The sequence below is a fragment of the Lepidochelys kempii genome, chromosome 1, assembly GCF_965140265.1.
Source record: "Lepidochelys kempii isolate rLepKem1 chromosome 1, rLepKem1.hap2, whole genome shotgun sequence".
NCBI classification, from domain to species: Eukaryota; Metazoa; Chordata; order Testudines; family Cheloniidae; genus Lepidochelys; species Lepidochelys kempii.
The window spans coordinates 220,850,029-220,872,017 of NC_133256.1; the positions used below are offsets into that span (position 1 = coordinate 220,850,029).

At 45.3% G+C, this 21,989-nt stretch overlaps 1 protein-coding gene and 1 long non-coding RNA gene across 2 annotated transcripts in view; both read right to left on the bottom strand.

The window, feature by feature from the left end:
- LOC140907689 (uncharacterized) overlaps positions 1–21,989 on the bottom strand; it is a 115,588-nt gene that overhangs the window by 84,543 nt on the left and 9,056 nt on the right. The window contains 2 exon segments of the mRNA XM_073334248.1: positions 1–644; positions 2,062–2,188. Of these exon segments, the coding sequence (XP_073190349.1) occupies positions 1–644; positions 2,062–2,188 (771 nt within the window).
- Positions 12,581–20,951, bottom strand: LOC140899495 (uncharacterized). The gene is made up of 2 exons (XR_012155353.1): positions 20,674–20,951; positions 12,581–12,990 (listed from the first exon to the last, which is right to left on the bottom strand). It is a non-coding gene; the product is annotated as an uncharacterized lncRNA (long non-coding RNA).

Below are 21,989 nucleotides of genomic sequence, written 5' to 3' on the forward strand. Positions count from 1 at the left end.
GAGTGTCTGGTGTCGCAGGAGGTCTGAGCTCTGAATGAAGCTTTTCCCACACTCCTTACAAGTGTAGGGTTTCTTTCCCGAGTGGGTGCTCTGATGATGAATGAGGAGTGAGCGCTGGCTGAAGCCCTTCCTGCACTCAGCACACTGGCAGGGTCTCTCTCTCATGTGGATCCGCTGGTGGTTAATAAGGTGCATGTTGATGCTGAAGCTCTTCCCACACTCAGGGCATGTATAGGATCTCTCCCCTTTGTGGGTTCTCTGGTGCTTGATAAAATGGGAACGCTGACCAAAGCTTTTCCTGCACTCAGCACACTGGTAGCGTCTCTCTCCTGCATGGGTTCTCTGGTGGTTAATGAGGTCTGTGTTGGCACTGAAGCTTTTCCCACACACCTTACCTCTGTAGGGTGCCTCTCCTCTGTGAAGTCTCTGATGAGATGTAAGTGGGGAGCTCTCCTGGAAGCTTTTCCCACACTCAGTATATTTAACAGCTCTCTCTCCCATGTGGGTTCTCTGATGTTGAATAAGCTCCAAGCTCTGATTGATGTTTTCCCTACATTCGCTCCATGTGCCCAGCCTCTCCCCATGGGGGATTTCTGGCAAAGACTCATTTCTTTGAGGTTCTTGAAACTTATTTCCTGGTGAGTGGTTTTACCCTGGCTCTTCCACACAGGGGTTTTCCTCTCACTTTCTGACTTGCACTCACTGTCGTAGGCTTTTCCCCAGTCAGAAGTTTGGGAAATATTATCGTTGGATCTTTCCAACTATGTCTCTTGTGTTTCCACTGGCTCAGCTCCTTTATGAGAAGGAGAATCCAGCAGAAGCCTCTCCATCAAGAATGCCTCATCTTCTGGAATAAAAAGAAAATACGCACATGATCTGTGTACTTGGGACAAATACAAATGCGGAATAGGTAAACTTCAAAATCACAACCCCAAATCAGAATAAGATAAGAGGGATAAATATTTAGGAGCCAAATCTTCATAATCCTTGATCAGAGTGTTAGAAGGGGACAAATTATGCTTATAAATCCCATTTGAATATTAAGGTGCAGGGAAGGACGTCAATCAGTACTGATAGAAAGCCCCGTGTGACATCTGCAACAAGGATATGACGGCAATTGGAACAAGAGAGGACTATATTATTTGAGACAGAATCTGAAGGTCTCATGCTGGCTTTTCTGAAATTCCATCTTCTTATTTATACTCTAATTGTTTCAAATTGCTTATGCTCATTCCTCCCCTGAAGAGAAACCTCTTGGGATCACCCTATCCACAGAGACCTGGAGATTTGGAAAACAAGTCTCTTCCCCTTGTTTCATACAGGAGATCACATCAGGTTTGGATATCGTAATTCCTGATCACAGGAAGAAAAGCAGGTGATATCACTGTTTAGGAAACACATCACTGAGGACTTACAAAGAAGACCATGGACCAGATTCTGACACCTTTACTCATATTGGGCTAGAGCTTTCTCCTTAAATAGTCCTACTGACTCCAGAGGGAGTATCTGTGGAGTAAGATACTACTCAGCATGAGTAAGTAAATTAGAATATGGCCTTGTGAGGTTAAACTCACACCCATTCTTTGTTGGAGTGGACATGTAATCCAAAACTGATGGGAAGATGTTTAGAAGCTATCACAACTTCCCTACATAGGGATTCATGGTGCACACTTATTATGCCACCTGCCAGTTCCTAAACAGTGCACCGCATCGGAATGGAGAATGGCTTCCTAAGCCTTGAAAGACCAGCGCTCCCTTTCCAGGATGAAGCCAATCTTATTATAAGCATGTGTCTGGCACTGGGGTAGGAGGGGAGTAGAATAATTCATCATATGTATCATTTCAGTACACTGACAAAACACAGAGCCATTCTTCCTCCTTAGAAAATTCTTGGCATTGGGATGAATGGGGTGGATTTGCACTCACATAGCATTTTGAAGTTCCCTTTCACACAGGCTGTTGATCCACCAGAAATACAAAAGACAGAGAAGAGCTCTGAGCAAAAGCCAAACTGGGAACTTCACAGAGCATTCTAGCAAACACGAGAAAGTATAGCTTTACCCAGGGAGACTAGAGTATAGTAACTTTCCTGCATGGCATCCCTGCAGAAGTCCCACTTCCCTTCATCGAAGAGAGTCCCATTCTCCTCAGAGAAATATTTGGCCACCTGATCAAGTGTCACTGCCACCTGAAACAACAAGCAACCACTGCTCAGCACCAGCTGCGCTGAAAGGCCCATTGCGCAACTGCAGAAGGAAGGAAAAAGCTGCTGGTGTTGGATTATAATAAACATTTCCCATGTCATGGCCCAGATGCAAGGGGCGGGACCTGCTCCCCCAGCAAAGGGCATGTACCTAAAAGGTCTGTGTATTTGTTTTATGTTGGGGCGGGGAGAGAAGAAGTAGTCAGAGAGAAAAGGAGAGGATAAAAGAGGGACAGAGCGATAGATGTAAAACAGACTTTATGAGGAGTCTGCTACAGAAAACCCCTGGCAAAAAAAGGCTGGGATTTACCTCAGATAGATACTCAGGGAGGCAGGATTTGGAGAGGGGGGAGTATAAATTAGCCATAAATTCTACTGGTTATACATTTTACCTCCACTTGCTCTGAGTCACCATTTTGAAGTCACTCAGCCAGTGCCATAGAGGCAACATACTCAGGACTTATTTACATTACCCGATCAGCTGTCGATCCAGCGGGGGTCAATTTATCGCGTCTAGTCTAGACAAGATAAATCGACTGCTGAGCACTCTCCCATCCACTCCGGTACTGCACCAGGGCGAGAGGCGCAGGTGGAGTCGACGGGAGAGCATTAGCCATCGACTTACCGCAGTGAAGACACCGCGGTAAGTAGATCTAAGTATGTCGACTTCAGCTACATTATTCATGTAGCTGAAGTTGCGTAACTTAGATCGATCCTCCCTGCAGTATAGACCAGGCCTCAGTCCCATTCATCATCCAGGTCTACACTTGCTCCTCCTAGACACTGGAGTTGGTAACAGTACTCCATTGACTCTCATGGTTCAGCTAGCCAATTTCCTAGGCCAGTAATTATTTGCTTTCTATATTATTGGGCTAACAGAGGCTCTCATTCTATGGATACTTTCAGAGCACAGGAATCAATAGTCACTGTCCAGTGACAGGGTTTACCACTTATTGTACAGATCTTGGTATAAGGACAAAAACCAGATGCTAATCCCCGTTCCTTCATGTTCTTTAACTCTGCTGGGCCACTGTTGCCAGCTCATACAATTTTATTGCTAGTCTTGTGACATTTAGTGTTCTTCTTACAGCCTCAGCTCCTGGAGGCATATGATTATGTCAGAATCTCAGCTTTCATTAAAAAAAAAGTAAGTTTTTGGCCCTCAGAGGTGTAGTGAAAAGCCAAAAAACATGAATCAAGAGCATTCTAAAAGCTCAGAAAAAGAAGACAACATTGTTTTTTTAAAATCTCATTATTTTAAGCCAATCTCATGATTTTTGAGCACGTGAGTTTGGAAATACAGCTGTTTGCTCACATCCTCTCTCACACAGAGACTCAACTTTACTTCTCCATTCTGGTTTCTCATGGGAATAATCAGGTTTGAGTGTCCTTTCCTGTTCCCCACACCTCTCAGATGCTTGATGAATGAGCTGGAAAGCCTCAGTCAGTGTGACTGCCTGCTCCATGGTTTCTGGATGACGTTCCCAGACCCAGGTCTGAATTTCCTCAGGCAAGATGGTCAGTAACTGCTTGAGAACTATCAGCTCCATGATCTGCTCCTTCGTATGATTCTCCAGCTTAAGCCATTGGTGGGAAAGTTCACGGAGTCAGCTGCACACCTCTTGGGGTCCTTCTGCCGCTCAGTAGCTGAACAGTCTAAAGGGTTGGCAGTGTGTCTACATGCCAGTATTGCAATCTCACAGGATGGCTTCCTTCACTTTATCATAGTCTCCTCCCTCTTTATTATCTGGTCTACTACATGCCTTTAGGGCTTTTGCACTGAGGCAGGGTAGGAGTCAAATTACCCACTGTCCTCTAGACCCCTGGCAGGCTTCAGTTGCTTGTTTACAGGAGCTGAGATAGTTCACCCTCTGTTGTTATCTTAGATATCTTTGAGTTCTCCTCTGCAGATGGAGGGGGCTAGTACTGGCATCTGGATTACCCCCTCCGATTAGTCTCCTGCTGCTGCTGCTCATTAGTGATTGTTGCTACCTCCTTAATTCTTCCATTATCCCAAACTGGATAACAGGACTGGCTTTCCCTGCTCAGTCCAGTTCCTCCTTTGGAGTTGGGCCTCTGGGCGATACACCTCTCTGCCAAGACACCTTCACCTTCAACAGCTCCTTCCTTGCTTCAGCCCTGTGCCCCACTCCTCCGCTGCTCCACAGATACACCTCAAAACTGACCCGCAGCAGCACCTGTTCTAATGCTGCATTCCAAACTACACTGCTAACCCACTCCAGTCCTGATGGGCAGGATCCCCTGCTATTCCAGACCCTAAAAGAAGCCCATGTTCTGTCTAGGGCTGCCTGGTTTTTCCTCTTTCCTTTTCCCAGCTGTGACTCTGGCTTTGATTTCTTCTCTCTGTGACCAGTTCCTACAGGCAACAATTCCTTGCTTCTCTGTTGCTGCTTTCTGTCCTCTTCCCCTGGAGCCTCTGCCCTTGTACTCTCTTTCTGTTGTAACTCTCTCTGCTCTCTCCTCTAATGACAGATGCCCTGACTTACTTCTCCAGCTGGGAGCATGCAAAAGGGATCATTAATTCCTGCTGGTCTTTGGTGGGGAGCCACTTCAAACACCAGGTTCTGCTGTGTGCTCGCTGCACTGAGCCTGGGACACCAGGTTGCACGGGGACCAGTGGCTGAGAACAGGATGTTCCCTCTCTATTAAAGTCCCCCCTTGATGGTACTTCTTGGTGGAGGTCGTAAAAGCTCTATAGTTTTAATCTTTAACTCCCCAGACAAAGGGAAAATGCTGTTGGCGGGGAGGAGGTGGGAACTGCTGGATCTTTATATCCAGTTACTGCCCTCCCTCTGCCACCTCCCACATTCTGCCTGCTGGAGCAGAGAGTTGGGTAGAAGGGGACGTTTTTAGTAGGGGAAGTGGGCAGAGAAAGCCACAGCAGAGGAGAGGTGAAAAGAAAGGCCAGAACTAGACAAGATACAAAGGGAACCACAGGAAATAAATCAAAGCTCCCTTGGACAGCAGCACATTAGACAGGAAGGACTAAAATAGCAGCAAGGTCTCCCCAAATCAGTCAGCCAGCTCAGGAATTGCGTTTGGGGGCACAGCTGAAGACCAGCAGGATTTCCCCCAGTCTCAGGCTAGCAAAGTAGCCAGCTAACGGACAGCATGCGGAGTGGTCTGTGAAGTGCAGTTCTACCTAACCTCTCCTTTCCACAACTCAAAGTTCAGAGGGTGACAGAGGGGACCAGAGTCATTTAGACCTGTGCAGAGAGAGAAAGAGAGTAGTCAGTGTAGAATGCTACCAAATCAGAACAGGGACATTCCCCAACTGCACTGCACTTTCCTGGCACACTGTAAACAAGTCCAGGCAGGCCACCAGGATGAGAGTTTCTGATCTTTGTTGTTTTCCAGATTAATTTAAAACAGAGGACTTGGGGGGTTTTCTGATTGACCCCCCCCCCCAAAAAAAAAGAGAGATGTATTTGATGTATTTTAATATGTTATTTCCACCACAAATGACAGAGAGAAACCAAGTATGGACAGGAGTGGGGTATGGTGGGGTCGGGGTGGGTTAGTCAGAAGGAAAATCTCATTCTTTTAAATTTCCCAGTGTAGACAGGAAATGCAGACAGCTCCTGCATCTGAACATAATCCTATGCCCTCAGGCCAAGATTTGCAACACTGACAAATCATTTTGGGTGCCCATCGTTAGACACCTAAAAGGCACCAATTTTTGGAAAATAGGTGCTCAGCAGTTTCGGAAAATCAGACCCCTGTAAAGTGACTCTGTCTGGGCCCCTGAAATCCCTAGTCACTTTTAAAAACTTTGGCCCCACTGTACAAAAAGCTGTTGTCTCAAATGGTACAAAGAGCTGTCTTCTTCTCAGCTGATTTCTCACTTTAATACTAGAGGTCCGATGGGTGGGAAGAGATGGGAACTGTGGACTAAAACCCATTAAAAAGCATCCAGATGGGAAACTATTCTGGAATAGCTATAGCAGAATAACTGGTCCAGAATAGCTCTGCCGATCTGTGATAAATGAAGGGGGTGGGGGGCTAATTCCTTTTATGGACCCATCCAGCCAGTTACCTATAAAAGCCCTCTTAGTAGCTATTCTCTAATTGCTCTACCTATAAAGGGTTAAAAGAAGTGAGTGGGCACCTGGCCCAAAGAGCCAATGGGAAGGCTAGAACTTTTTAAAATTGAAACAAGACTCCCCTTTTGTCTGTCTGTTGTTGTTCTCCAGAGAGAGGGGACAAAGCAGCGATGCTATAAGACGCTTTGGGCCAGGTATGAAAAATTATCGGATCATACCTTGGGAGTTTAATATAAGCCTGGAGTGGCCAGTATTAATTTTTAAAATCCTTGCGGGCCCCCACCTTCTGCGCTCAAAGTGCCAGAGTGGGGAATCAGCCTTGACACGGTCAATTTCCCTGTATAGACAAGCCCTTAGGATAGCTCTATTGTGGTGTTGCCAATCTATCACAAGTTTTTTGCAATATGTGTAAAGGCCCCGCTCTAGGAGATTGCTGATTATATGAGAATTTCAGCTTTCATTTCTAGATAGGAAAGTTGCACCAGTTTAACTAGGCTTCGTCTACACCAAAAAGGATTTACTGATATAGACATACTGGCAGAGCTGTATCAGCAGGCCCCCAGTGGAGACACAGCTTATGCCAGGAGAAGAGGGCATTTGCTAGTATAGCTTATGCCAGTTCAAATTATACTAGCAAAAGAACTTGTTTGACAGTATAATTGCATCTACAGTGCAGCTTTTGTTGGCACAGCTAAATTGATTGGGGTGTGGTGTTTTCATAAAACTTTTAAGTGTAGACCAGACCTAAAATTGATCCAGTTAAATCATTATGAACCCTTCTGTGGATACTTATTTCAGTTTGAGTGACTTATTTAACTTAAATCTGTTCCCAGTCAACTTAAACTAAACTGCATAAAGTCACTCTTATACCAAAATAAGTGTCCATACAGGGATTTGCATTGTCTTAACTATATCAATTCAAAGTCACACCTTAGTTTATACCAGTGCAACTTTCCCTCAGATGGCCAGAAGATGGAGCAGTTGTGAAAAATAAAGTATCCCTCCTGTTCTCCTGCTCTCTTAGGAATTTTTTTGCTGTGCATGATGAAGTGGGTCCTTTCCATCAAACTCCACAACTTAAATCAGGTGAGCGGGCACCCAGCTAGGGTAGACAGAAAACAATGATACAGGCAAGCATGCAGCCACACAGACAGCATTCGCACTGGCATGAACACACACAGGGAGGTAGTCAATTAGGCGCTCACCTACGCCAGCAGTGAGGCACATATCCACGCAGAAAAACCCAAGACAAGGGAGAAGACATTCATACAAGCACTGTAGAAAGCAGAGGGACATACAGAAACTCATGAATATGCTCAGGCAGATGCCCATATGCGCTGTCTGTCATATACCTCAGAGGGTTGGAAGGCAGGCTCAAACTTTAGTATGCAGGCCAGCCTCTTGTCAGGGAAGAAGTGTGTCTAGCTAGGCACACAGGCCTAGATCCATAAAGATGCTTAGGCCCTTATAGACTTAGGCACTTAAGTCCTCTTTTTAGGAGTCAGTGAGCCACAAACATCCCGCTTGGCTGCTGCCTGGCCCTGTAGGCGCCTGCATTTGCGAGGCACATACATTTTTGCAGTAAAAGTTCCCTACGTGCCTGTGTTTCTGCCTCTAAGCATGTGCACAGCTGCCTCACTCTAGGCCTAAACCCCAGAGCAACCCACAAAAGGGAGGAAGATAGGCACTCCTTTGCCTAACATGTGTGCAGGGCCTGATCATGATTATATAATTTGGGCTATGCAGCTGTGTAGTAGGGTCCTCAGTGGGCTGGATGGCCCTGTGGTTAGCATCCACTCAGCTATGGGGTAGTGGTAGGGGAGTCTATCCCCCCCCACTCCATCAGCTTCCAACCCCAGGCCCTAGGATGGTCAGTAGCATTGACTCTGAAGGGTGGGGACCCTCTGAGTTACCCTCCCTGGGACACCCCCTACCACTGCTCCTTCTACTTCTGGTCCCAGATAAGGAAAAAGAAAAAAGAAAGCAAACTATCAGCCCCAACCAGACTCAGCATACAGTCCTGGTACTTCAGGGAGGGCTTGGGGGAGGGCCCCCTTTTTGGCAGAAGACTGCAAGATAGATCTCTACTCCTCTCCTGCCTTCTGAGCCAGGTTGCTCCCTTTTCAAACCTGTCTCCAGTTGGAGCATGCTCTGCAGGGTTGGACCAGCAGGGCTAACTGGGCCCTGGACTGTCCTTTAACCCCTTCTGTTCCTGTGTGGGGTTTGTATACCCCATCACAAGCTGCTGTAGTAATGCTTAATAATATGTGCACTTAAATGTTTGGAATATGTATTGTGAGTAGTATTATCAGCATAATATATATGTACGCTAGCCAACATATGTTAGTCAACACACCTAACTCAAGCTTTGTGGATTGCAGTGTTGTTCAGAAGGCCAGAACTAGACAGGATACAAAGGGAATCAAAGCCTGAACCACAGGGAAAAAATCAAAGCTAACGAAACGTTAGGTGTTGCAATGCTAAGCTTCACAATGCCTATGCCCCTTTATGGAGCTGGGTTCAAATATCCCCACAAAACAGCTGTCAGGTGCAGAGACACCAAGGAAAGCAGGCAAGCAACCACAGGCACTAAATGAATAGCAACCCACTGCAAAGGCAGACAGGTAGGGATCCAACAAACATGGCACTTAAGTACATAGGCCAGCGAGCACAGAGAACTGCAGGTGGCTAGGCAGACTATGGGGAGGCTGGCAAGCACCTATACAACTCAATGCCACCTTGCAGGAGCAAAGACAGCTGAATCCCACTGTTTTATCCGGGGAGTCAAGTTCTCAGGTAGCAAATCCACTCTCTTCCCCAAATCATTTCACCGACTGCCCAGCACAATTGGACACAAATCCTGGGACCCACATTCCAGGCACCCCTATTATACCAATAAAATAAAAACCAGCAGGATCTTATTAAAGACGTTCTGTATTAAAATCACAAATGAGTTTGATTCCCCATAGTTTAAATTTCAGGGTATTACTAATTAAGAGGTCTCCTGGGTTTTGGTACTGTTTCTCTCCCTCTCTGTGTGAAATTTGCAAGCTGCTAATTGTGTTAGTACATCCTAAGACAGAGTCTGTTCTCAAAGCAATACTTGTAACAACAACTACTCACACAGAGAGAGACTCAAAGCAATACTTTGTAACAACAGAAACAGCACACAGATACTCCCTGCCCTTTTGTTGTATTCATCTCGCTTTGTTAACAATTGTGATTAAAATAGAGATAGAGGATGTATGTGGATGGATGCTTAGTGTGAATAATAACTGAATGATCAGAGAGGTGCCAGCCTAAGAATCCAGTGTCCATCGACCAAAGAAGGTGTCAAGTAGAAACAACCAGAGGACCCCCGGAGGGCAGACTGGAATCTACCCAGCAGCCTCAAGGATGGGAGAACCGAAGAACAACACGGAACCGTCAGGAATGTGCTATCTGCTGAGTGATTCAGCAACAGCATGATGAAGCAATTCCCATAGACTGGCATAGGAATAAATTCCTATAAAAATGGACTCTAGAAACTTAGAACTTTGGGGTCTGATTCTGCAAACCAACTTCCAGGAGCGTCAGATGTGCATCTGACAAGGCCCTGCTCCCTCCTCGTGTCCAGCCCACCTGGCCAGTGGCTTGGCATGAGCAACTCTAAGGCTGGTAACTATGATAACCTTGCAGAACCTGTGTGTGTGTGTGTATGAATGAATATGTGAATAAATATGAAATTTAATGGAATGTTATAGCTATAACTAACTGTTTACTATGTTTCTTTCTGTATTCATAATAAATGTGGCATTTTGCCTTTTCCCCTTTAATAAGATCCTGCTGGTTTTTATTTTATTGGTATAACACCCCAGATAAGCAATGGGGTGAATCAGCGTAGGCGTGAAGTCTGTTACTGCACTGATGAGTATCTGCATTTGGCAGCCAGATCAATCTGTACTCCCACTGCACAAGCTCTTTTAGCAAAATACAATATTCTTGAAAAAATTAACTGAGTACCAGGGAGTCATGGATTAAAATGAAGAAAGCTTGATTGTCTGTGGCCACAGCCATCCTAGAACACACATGGCTCTGGAGATCTGACATGTGCCTTGAGGAACCAGTTATCTGTGTGTGATGGAGGGTTGCTAACCATCCAGGATTGTCCTGGAGTCTCCAGAAATTAAAGATTAATCTTTTAATTAAAAATTATGTCTTGTGATGGAACCTCCAGGAATGCATCCAACCAAAATTGGCAACCTTAGCTGTTTTGAGTATAGACCCTATGCTGCAACAGCCACAAAGGGGTTAATGGATAGACCTGCTACTTCCCCACTTGTGGCTAATTATTTGACAAGAAATAGCTGGGATAAAAGGCTGTAGCTTTGGCAAAAAGGGGTAGCTACAGGAGGGAACTACACTGATGGAGTGCTTCTGCAGGGAACTAGTGCTGCCTAAGGAATAGACCCAGAAATGCTATGTGGGACTGGACTTTCTTAGGACCATGTTGTTGGGTCCTTAGGAAGACTGCAATACAAGGATAAAAGTAGCTGATATGGGCCTGGAAGATCAAGTGAATGTGATCTTAAAAGGTCAGTATATTCTTAATAGCCCTTTACAGCTGGGGAATAAGCCCCCTCATGCTGGGGTTGCAGATAAACTGCAAGGCTAGATCACCCTGTGCCTATTCCAGATTACATCTCCCACCGTTGCTGTTATGGTACAGGCATGCCAAGGCAAAAAAAAATCCTTATTAATCTTCCCAAGTATAGACTGGGTCAGAGTGTCCTAGGGCAAGCAAGGTGTGAATTTCTCAGGGTCTGGATGTGGTAGTAACCTGCTGTCTCATCTCCAGAACCTCTGCTTTCATTTGAAAGCAAAGGAAACCCTTGAGTTGTTTCTTAGGATTTGTTGTCATTAAATTTTTTTTTTCAATTTATTGGTTGCCAATTAATCTGAGGTAACTAGGCTTTACAAAGATGGTAATCTGGATGAAGTAATGGGTTTCTGGGAATTCTGAAGATGTGGGAGAGGAAGGTATTGTTCTGGGTCAAACGATTTTGACTTTTTAAACATTTTAATTTTTTTAAATTGCCTCTTCAGTTTGAAATATTTCAGATTTTTAAATGTTTCAGTTTGAAAAGTCACAAAATACTTTTTTTCAGAATCTTTAGTTTCTATTTCTAACTCATGCAGTTCAGCAACACCAAAACTTTGCAAATTTATGTCCACTTCACTGAATTGGCGCTTCTTCCCCCTCACCCCCAAAACCTTCAGCAGAAAAAATAGTACCTAACTCTAGTCTAGACATCTTGTAAACTTTTGTTCCAGATTACAAAGGTAGCCTGGAACAAACACTTAGGTTTGTTTCCCCCCAGACTAGGTTTCATAAAAGATATTAACTACATTGGGTAAGAATACTAGAGTAGACATACTCTAGTCTGGCAAAGGCCTATGTGGCTCTGCACAGATCCTGGAACAAGAGGGTTAAGAGCTGTAAGCTGCCTATTGACCATTAGGGCTTGTTTTTAGATGCCTAGTGATGCTTAAACATCAATCATCACTGCTATCTCATCCCTTACATGAGAAGGGGGGGGCAGTCACAGATTGTCACAAATTACTGTAAGTGACATCTAATTTTGTGAGTGGTATTTGGGTGGTTTTGTGAGTGGTATTACAAGTGGTTCTAAGTCCAAAGATCCTAGCAGAGCCCATGGGCCTAGTCAACCCTCAATGAGGGAGAGCCAGGTGGCATGCACCATCTACTGTAAGAGGCATCTGACTCTGCTAGGCAGAGTTTAGAGTACCACCACCTTCTTCTCCCACCCCTAAAAAATCTAACCCCTTGAATTTTTAATGTGGGGAAAATAAGCAGATATTTTCTTTCTCTTTATGAAACTTTTTCAGGCTTTTATCCATCATCAAAAAAGGACAAGCACCCAATTCTTTTCTACCTTTTCAGGTCATCTTTAAAACAAAGTGCCAAATTCTGAGCTGATTTGTGTCTATGCTTCTTACAATCCTTCTATTCCCCAATACTCAAGCCAGTTGCTTAACTTCTAATTAGCTTGCCATTAGGCAACTACCCCACATGCTCCCAGCAATCCTCTAACCATTGATTCTTAGACAGGAGTCCCGCAGGGCAGGAGATGTCTTCCTATGTGTTTGTACAGTAATTGGCACAATGGGACCCCGAACCCGATTAGTGTTTTGGTTGCTACTTCAATGCAAATAATAATTCTCTAAATAGGGGCTTATCTACCTGAGGATGTTGACTAGAATAGCTGTTGTGGAATTAAACTATTCTGCTAGTGTGATTCCAGAATAAAAGTGGGGTTTTAATTTATTTTATTCCAAACCATAGAGTAGGCAGGGACAAACACACAGTAGAAACTTTTCCGTTTCAGCTTCTTTCTTAATTGCTAGTTCCATAGTAGTCCTGTCTCCCCTTTCATTGCCACCCTTACGTGTTGGATTCTTCTTTTCAGTTCTCTGCATCTCTTTCCGATGGCACTGAGTGTCTCAAGTACATATTCATTCTTCTGATTCACTTCTCTCCTGAAATTTCAATCAACAGCTCTTCCATCTTCCCTACTAGCATAACTTCATTTTCTTTGTCTTTTCCTTCAAACCATGGTCTTCAAATGCAGATGTCCACTGACACCATATTTACCAATTTCTCTTTGCTGTCAGTCAAAAGGGCCAGATAATACATGAGTTTTCTGTCTCCACAGGGTTAGTCTAGGATGAAATATCAGTGTTAAAACTGAGATGGAAATATGCTGATTCAGACCTATAGCTAGGCAAACAAAAGAGGAGGCAAGGCAAAATCAGGCCCTGATTCTGTAAGTTACTCCACATGGGCTGAGCCCACTGAAGTCAGTGGGCCTTTGTGCAGCACAAGGGTCCATTTGCATGCAGTAACTTGCAGCATCAAAGCCTAAGACCTATATATTAAATTCTGTGTGAAGTGCTCCCAAATTAGAATGCTGCCTTTCACAACCTCTTTGCATGGGTCCAAAGGCTATTCACCCATATGGACCTGATTCTCTTCTTCCTTTCTCACAGGGCTTACAACCGACGGACAGAGTCAATTCTTCTTTGCAATACCAAGACACTTCTCACACAGTCTGCCAGCAACAGAAGGAGGCTGCTCCTCAGAATCTGCAAAACAAAAGGATTTCCCTTCTCCCAGTCTGCCAGACACAGGGCCAGACTTTTGAAGGTATGACCCACTGGGTGGCAGTAGACTAGTTCCTTCACCACCACTTTGTGCCTTATCTGTAAAATGTGAATGACACAACCCCCTTTTTTTAAAAAAAAAAACAAAAAACAAAAAAACTTTGAGATCTACTGAAGAGCGCTATTTAAGAGCTAGGTACTTTATGATTAAAGACGCAGATAGGCACCTAGTGGGATTTTCAAAAGTGTCTAGGCACCAAACTTGGCATGGAGGAAGGCACTGTTGCCTAGTGGACAAAGCACCACACAAGATACCTGGGTTCTACTCCTAATTCTTCTACTGGCCCACTGGGTGATCTTGGGTAAGTCACTTTAATTGCTCTGTGCCTCAGTTTCCCCATCACTAAATGGGGATAATGATACTGACTGACTTTGTCAAGTGATCTGGTGATTTTACTGATGGCTATATAAATAAAGAAAACAGGAGTACTTGTGGTACCTTTGAGACTAACAAATTTATTAGAGCATAAGCTTTTGTGGGCTACAGCCCACTTCATTGGCTGCATTGAATGGAACATGGTAAGAAGATTTTTATATTAGAGAAGGTGGAATTTGCCATACAAACTGTAAGAGGCTAATTAAGATGAGCTATTACCAGCAGGAGGAAAACTTTTGTAGTGATGATCAAGATGGCCCATCTAGACAGCTGAGAAGAAGGTGTGAGGATACTTAACATGTAGAAATAGATTCAATATGTGTATAGATGTGGGCACAGTTGCAACGGGCTTTGTTGCAAGGATAGGTTCCTGGGTTAGTGTGTGTGGTGTGGTTTATGGTACCTACATGCCTCCAGCTTTCATCCAGGAAACACGATTCATTTTCTACAGCCAAGCTCTAAGATACAACCGCATTGTTTCCAATCCCTCAGACTGAGACAAACACCTACAAGATCTCTATCAAGCATTCTTAGAACTACAATACCCACCTGCTGAAGTGAAGAAAAAAAAACAGATTGATAGAGCCAGAAGAGTACCCAGAAGTCACCTACTACAGGACAGGCCCAACAAAGAAAATAACAGAACGCCACTAGCCATCACCCTCAGCCCCCAACTAAAACCTCTCCAACGCATCATCAAGGATCTACAACCTATCCTGAAGGATGACCCATCACTCACAGATCTTGGGAGACAGGCCAGTCCTTGCTTACAGACAGCCCCCTAACCTAAAGCAAATACTCACCAGCAACCACACAACAGGACCACTAACCCAGGAACCTATCCTTGCAACAAAGCCTGTTGCCAACTGTGCCCACATATCTATTCAGGGGACACCATCATAGGGCCTAATCACATCAGCCACACTATCAGAGGCTTGTTCACCTGCACATCTACCAATGTAATATATGCCATCATGTGCCAGCAATGCCCCTCTGCCATGTACATTGGTCAAACTGGACAGTCTCTACACAAGAATAAATGTACACAAATCTGACAGCAGGAATCATAACATTCAAAAATGGGCAGGAGAACACTTTAACCTCTCTGGCCACTCAGACTTAAGGGTGGCAATCCTGTAACAGAAAAGCTTCAAAAACAGACTCCAATGAGAAACTGCTGAGGTTGAATTAATACGCAAACTAGATACCATTAACCTGGGTTTGAATAGAGACGGGGAGTGGCTGGGTCACTACACATATTGAATCTATTTCTACATGTTAAGTATCCTCACAGCTTCTTCTCAGCTGTCTAGATGGGCCATCTTGATTATCACTACAAGCTTTTTTCCTCCTGCTGATAATAGCTCATCTTAATTAGCCACTTACAGTTTGTATGGCAAATTCCACTGTGTGTGTCCCCTTACTATATGTTGCATTCAATGCAGCCGAGGAAGTGGGCTGTAGCCCACAAAAGCTTATGCTCTAATAAAATTGTTAGTCAAGATGCCACAAGTACTCCTGGTTTTGTGGGGTTTTTTGGTTTTTGCAGATACAGACTAACACAGCTGTTACTCTGAAACCTACTCTATAGGAGTCAGGTATTGTACTCCTGATTCTCTCCTCCTCCCTCTGCCCCCCATTGAAATCAATAGGTAGCTAAGTGCCAAATTCATACCTGTAACTTTAGGTATCTAAATACAGGGCTGGATTTAGGGGGGCCAATGACTCAGGCAACCACCAGGGGTTACCAGGCTCAGGGTGCTGTTTTTGTTAGCAACAAAAGAGAACAGAATGTTGGAAGTAAAATGTTTCAAGTATTCTGTATGTGGATTAAGCATAAAGGGAATGTTTTTGTTTATATATAGCATGAATAAATTTGTACAGTAGAATCAGTACAAGGATAAACCAGTCATGAAATGAGCTACAAATGCAGTAAAAATAAGGTATTCAAAGGCTTAACAAATAAGGGGTGGGGCATGAGTTCTGCAGATGCTCCTTGCCTGGGACACCATTTGGTCTAAGGCCAGTCCTGCCTAAATGTGTCCATAAAACTTACACTCTTCTCAAGAGTTAGAGACAGAAACATTGAAATTCATCTGAAAGAGGGGGAATAAATGCATTAAAAAGTAAACTAAGAAATCCTATTTACTACTAGCAGTGAATGATTGTAATGGAATGTTAAATGGTATTCTACTGTTCCATTAGGTGGCAATGTATAGAAAACATTCTAAATTAACCTGAGCCATAATTGGCAGAGCATTAAAGGGTCTTATCATGAACACACCTGGTATCTATAAGCAACCTCTGTAGCCAGTCCATATGTGGCATAGAAGTGTAACAGGAACCAGGCCCTGATTGGTCTAGGGATCTGAAGAGAAGGGGGGGGAAACCATAGGTGGGGGAGCATGTTGGTGGAGAATGGCACAGTATGTGCCCTGCAGGGACCAACCTTCAGGACTGAAGTTAGTTCAGCCAGTATAGCCCACTCATCCTTGCCTTCTCCAGTGAAGCTGCCACAAAGGGGCTAGCAGTAATGGGGTGTGTTTGTGGTAAGGCTGCCCCTCCATTTTGGATCTGGCCTGAAACCACCCACTCCTCTCAAGGGTAACCAAGCAACTGGCCAGCTGGGTAATGGCTTTCAGTCACTATGGACAGGGGCTAGATTAGAACCACTACCCTGCAACCTACAGCAAGAGAACAAGTTGATTGTGAAATGCCCATGTGGTTTCTCTGTTTGTTGGGGGTTGAAAAGTGGGGCGGGGGGAAGAAGAGCTAAGGTAGAAAGTACAGGAGTGGGACAAAAGGGGAGAGTGGATGGGCAAGGTCCCCTGGGGTAAATGGGGGAGAGAATCAATCTCAATATAATATGTACAATATGGGGGGAAACAAGTGAAGGACCAGGAAATAAACATACATGCTTGTTCCCCACCCTCCAGCTCCTTCTCCAACTACCGCAACAGAGCTACTGCTATGGCTCCCTTCATTAAAAGTTTGATGGTGTAGTACCTGTGTGCTGGGTACCCCACATTATTCCTCCTCAGGCAAGTTCATTCTGTGAGATCAAAGCTCAGAAATGAGTGACCAAAGGGGGATGATGGTAACCCACAAGTCTGACCTGAAACAAATTAGCAACACTTCTGCCCTGTGCTAGCTCCCCCTTGAAAATAGGCTCTGTCCTGACCAAGGCTGCCTGTACTACCTGGGAGGTCATGTCTCTCTGTGGGCTTAAGACCACCCATGGGAGCTAAGCAGCTCTCAACCACTAAGAGGGGGAGTGGACAGAACTTTGGCTAGTGATACTACAGTCCTCACTTCCCCCAAGAGACCAGAATCGCAGTGGACCTCACTGCATTCAGAATTGAATGCAAAACTCACCTCTGAACTAGCTTACCCTCCTTAACTCTTCACAGCAGTGTGTGCCCATGACAAACATACTCTAAACCAGGGCTTCTCAAACTAGGGGTCAGGACCCCTCAGGGGGGTTGTGAGCTGTCAACCTCAACCCCAACACCCGCTTGCCTCCAACATTTATAATGGTGTTAAATTAAACACCCTTTTAAATATATTTATTATAGGAGTCACACTCAGAGGCTGGCGATGTGAAAGGGGTCACCAGGAAAAAAAAATTTCAGACCCCCTGCTCTAAACTCATCCAGCTATTTCCTCTACCACGCGGGAAGGAAGGGAGAGATTGTTGGGATTTTCTATTTTCAGATACTACAGTGATGGGCACTGTCTAAGTAGGCAGGTGTCTGGCCAGAGAGAATGCTATCCCATGAAAACTCATCTAATAATTTCAAGCTAAAGGAAGGAGATGCATGTTTATTTTAAGTATTCAGAGGGAATCCCCTTCCTACCTCTCCTTGTTAGCTATTGGGGGAAGGGGAGAGAATACTTTCTGTCCCCTACCAGTGGTGGTGTATAAAATGTCAGCGGTAGCGACACAAAGACTCACTTGTATTCCCACATGCTGCATTTCTGGTAGCTGTTTTGCAGGGGGCCCTGTTGCACTGCAGCTGTAAAGATTCCACTTCCCTTTCACTCATGTGCTGTTCCTGGGTTTCCTCCAACTTTTCTTTTCCATCCACAGTTTATGCTTGGTGAGATGAATTATTACAAACATCTGTCATTGCCTCCTTTTTCCCTGCAAAGGACTTGACACAGCTCCTTTGCTGTGAGTGTGTGATCTGTTACCCCTTTTCACAGATTCTTCTCTCCCTGTTCTGGGCTGGCTGATACTAAATGAAACCTTTCCCACATATACCCTGGTGGGAGAATTAGAGTATCATGAGAGATTGGGATTCATCTCTTGTGTGCTCCAAGCAGGAACACCCAGATAAGTGAAACTCTTTATTAACATGTTACCAAAATCTGAGAAGAGAGGGTATTGGTCAGAGCTGGGTACAGAAACCTTAGGGTATATCTAAACTGCAATCAAACACCTGTGGGCTGGTCCATGTCAGCTGACTCAGGCTTGGGGGGCGGGGGCTCAGGCTATGGGGCAGTTTAATTATGTTGTAGATGCTCAGGCTAGAGCCTGGCTCTGGGACCAGCCCATTTCTTCTCCCCACAGGAATCAGAGCCCAGGTTCCAGCCTGAGCCTGAACATCTACACGGCAATTAAACAGTCATGTAGCCCAAGCCCCTGTCAGCTGACATGCAGGGCCGCATTAACCTTTGGTGCACCTGGCACCAAACATAGTTGTAGACCCCCATGTAGTCACTATGGGCCCCTTCTCAGTGTGGGCCTGGTGTGGTGGCATAATAGTATACCCAGTACTGAATCTGAGACATTTTTCATTTTGATCAGACACCTCTGCTTAACTATATGTATGTATTGCCATACACAGCTTCTACAGTCCCTAGTTTTTCTCACTGAGCTGTACCTATGTAAGTTTACCGGTGTCCATCGTCAGCAGAACTTTCATAACGATCAGGGAAACTCCCCACAGATTTGTCTCCTTCAGGCACGCTATAGCCATGTCTTCAGTACATGCTATTTCACCAGTCACTGTATGTGGTCCTAGTCTCAAATCAATAAAGTTCCATAGCCCGCAGATACCTGATCAATTCTGACACATTCCTCCCCCAGCACCCATCCTGCCATTTGAGCAAGCCACTTGCAAATGTTGTTTCTCCAACCCTGGCTCAGTGAGCACTTAACCCTGGGAACCTAAAGTCACCAGCCTTCTCTTTCCCTCTGCTCCCATCTACATGCTATTCCACTACCTGGTCATCACCTCTCCTCATGCTTCTTTTCCTTCTACCTTGGATGTGCTCTCCAGACAACTGGTCCTATTCTCTTCCTGCAAACCTGACCTGCTTCCACTTTCCCTGCTCCCTTTGACATTCCTTTCCTAGGGGTGACCTCTGTTCCTTGAGGTTTAATGCCAGTTTCTTTATCTGCTTCTAGCTTAATGGCCCCCAGTAGTCAGAACTACCTGTAGCTTCTCTGACTACAGCCATAGGGTCAATTGCCAGAGGCCAGCCTTAGACAGGCGCATCTACTAGCTGCGGGAGAGGTGGCAATTCCAAGACTGAGCATGCTTGAACCTTCCAACAGCAGTACTAGGGACTCTCAATCCTCAGCACTGGACTCAGGCAGCTGTAGACTCAGCAGTTAAGTGCTTCCCTACTCCAGGCCAAGGCTTTAAGTACCTGAGATGCCCATCGCCTACAGCAGGGGCCCCCAATTCCTATGCACCCAACAGCTAACACATAGTAGTAAAGAAGGTGCAGCCTGGATGATTTCTGAGGCAGGGGCGCCAGGATATTCCCATTCCTAAGCAGCAGCTTTGCAGCAAGCTCACACCACCCCCTTCTGCTGTGGGACTGGGATCCTATGAAGACAGTGGAGTTATCCTATATATAACCAGTTCCACGCAAAGTATGTTGAAGTCAGTGGGAGTCTCTTCATTGTCTTTAATGGGCTGTGTACAGAAGCAAAGGAACTAATCCTAGACTCTAGGAGTACAGTACAATCTAAATCTATGCTGTACTGGTTTACTAGTGTAAACAGGAGGGACTCACATTACCTAGTGAATAATCAACACCTCCTGCAGCTCTTAACTTTTTCTGAGAGGTCTCCCACCCAATTACTAAATGTAAACCTGCTTAGCTTACAAGGTTTGAAAATATCAGGAGGTATGGTTACAAAGCAAGGCACTTCTGAATTCAGTAGGAATTTTGGATGTGCACGGAACGCAGGACTGGTTCCTGCATAGTTACAGAACTGCAGTAAAGTGGAACAATTTTCAGTTTGTGTGAATAGAGGATATCTGGATCCATATTGTAAGACTGTCCCACATAATGAGGTAAAATTTGAGGTGCCTTTGCTGTTCTTTTGTTCCACTCCTAGTTTCTATGGGGAACTTGCCAATGCAATATTACTGTCACCTTCTTTTTAAACAAAACTAAAAAGAAATGGTAATGGTTGTTGAAAATGGCAATTCTGGTCCTACTTAGCATGGGTAAGATTCTAGGATTTTTTTTGCTCAATTTTATCCTACTTTGTCTACAGCAAATTACAGTGGATCAATATTTGATCTGGGAGAAATGAAATAATAGAGAGCGGTCCAAATTGAACTGTGAGGGTGTTCAAATCTGAAAAGGAGGTACTAGATTCCCTTTCTGAATATTAGACAAATCTGGAAAGGAAAAGCCAATTTCTGCTTCTATGGCTCAGAAGTGGAAATTGAGTCTCAACCTCCTGCGTGCCTGGTACTGTACCTAAAGCTGCCCAGTCCTCTAGCAGAGCCCTCTGTCTCTTACTTTATTTTAACTTCTCCTGGGGGGGGTCCACATACCTCCCTTGCGAGGCTTCAGATAGAGGTGCATTGTCCATTCGTTCCACCCAACTCCTTCTTTGGGGGCTGCCAGCCGAGGCCACCAGCATTCCGAATCCAGGCTGGGGAAGTCATCTGAGTGTGATATCTGGGCCAAAGCCTTCTACTTCTTGTGCACACGTTCCCCATTCACAGAGTCACCCTCTTCTAGCAGCTAGCTCCCCCATCACAGCAAGCCGGTGCATCAGCTCCCACCAGCCCTGGCAGCTTCTCTACGCCCTCCCCCTCCCTTTCCTGTTGATAGCGGCCGAGGGAATGCTGGGAAATGTAGTTCCTTCCCTGCTCCAGGGGCGACTGTCCAGGCAGGGAGCTGGCCAAGGAACTACAGCTCCCGGGGTCCCTTGGGCTCCTGGCGTCCAGGCTGGATCCTTGGAGGCAGAGGCTGCGAGCTGGAGCCTTGTTGCCAGTCTCTGGGCAGGGCCCGGGTGCTGTGTACTGTAGGCCCAGCGGGGCGGGGGATTGGCAGCCTGCTGGGCCCGTGGGCGATAAGTGTTCTCTGGGGCTGGAGGCCGTGCGGGCGCTGTGGTAAGCAGGGCTCTGCTCCCTGCTCTCTCTGGGGGGCCTCTCGCTGCAGCGCTGCGGGAGGGGAGGAAGCAGATGTTAGGGGCCCCTTCTGAGCCTGGGGCCGGTGCTGCTGACATGTGTTAGCGGTGGGTGTCTAATTGCAATGTAGACATAACCTCAGAGCCCAGAACAGGCCTTTCCGTTAGGGTTTCATCCCTTTTGCCGTCACTGCCCATTCTTGATCTGGTGCCAGGTTTCTACATAGGTTTCAGGGATAGAAAGCTGGGATCAGGAAATTCACATTTTACCATACCCATACTTCCTACTCCTCTCTAGGACACTGAGGATTTAGAAGCGGTGTGGTTTTTAACCCTTAACTTTCCAGACATGAGGCAAACGTTCTTTTCTTTCCTTCACATTCCCCTTCACCTGTGTCATGCTTCACGAGTGCTCCTTGAACACTTCCTTGTGCTACCTTTTTAAAAACTGGAGCTGCATCAAGGTTTTATTTTATGATCTTTAGAAACAGCCATGAACTGTCTGGAAACCAAACATGTTTGCAAACAATCTTAGTGTTAAACTGCTTCTCCCTATCACCCCCTTCCCCAAGCACCTCCCATCTTCCCTAGTGACTTCAGAATGCAGCTCAAAATTACCCTTTTGGTTTTCATTAGCCCCCCCCCCCCCAAACATTCTAGCAACCCCACTGATCTGGTTCGCTACTCCCTTTCAGGGACATAATTAATATTACTACTATTAATACTACTGTAACA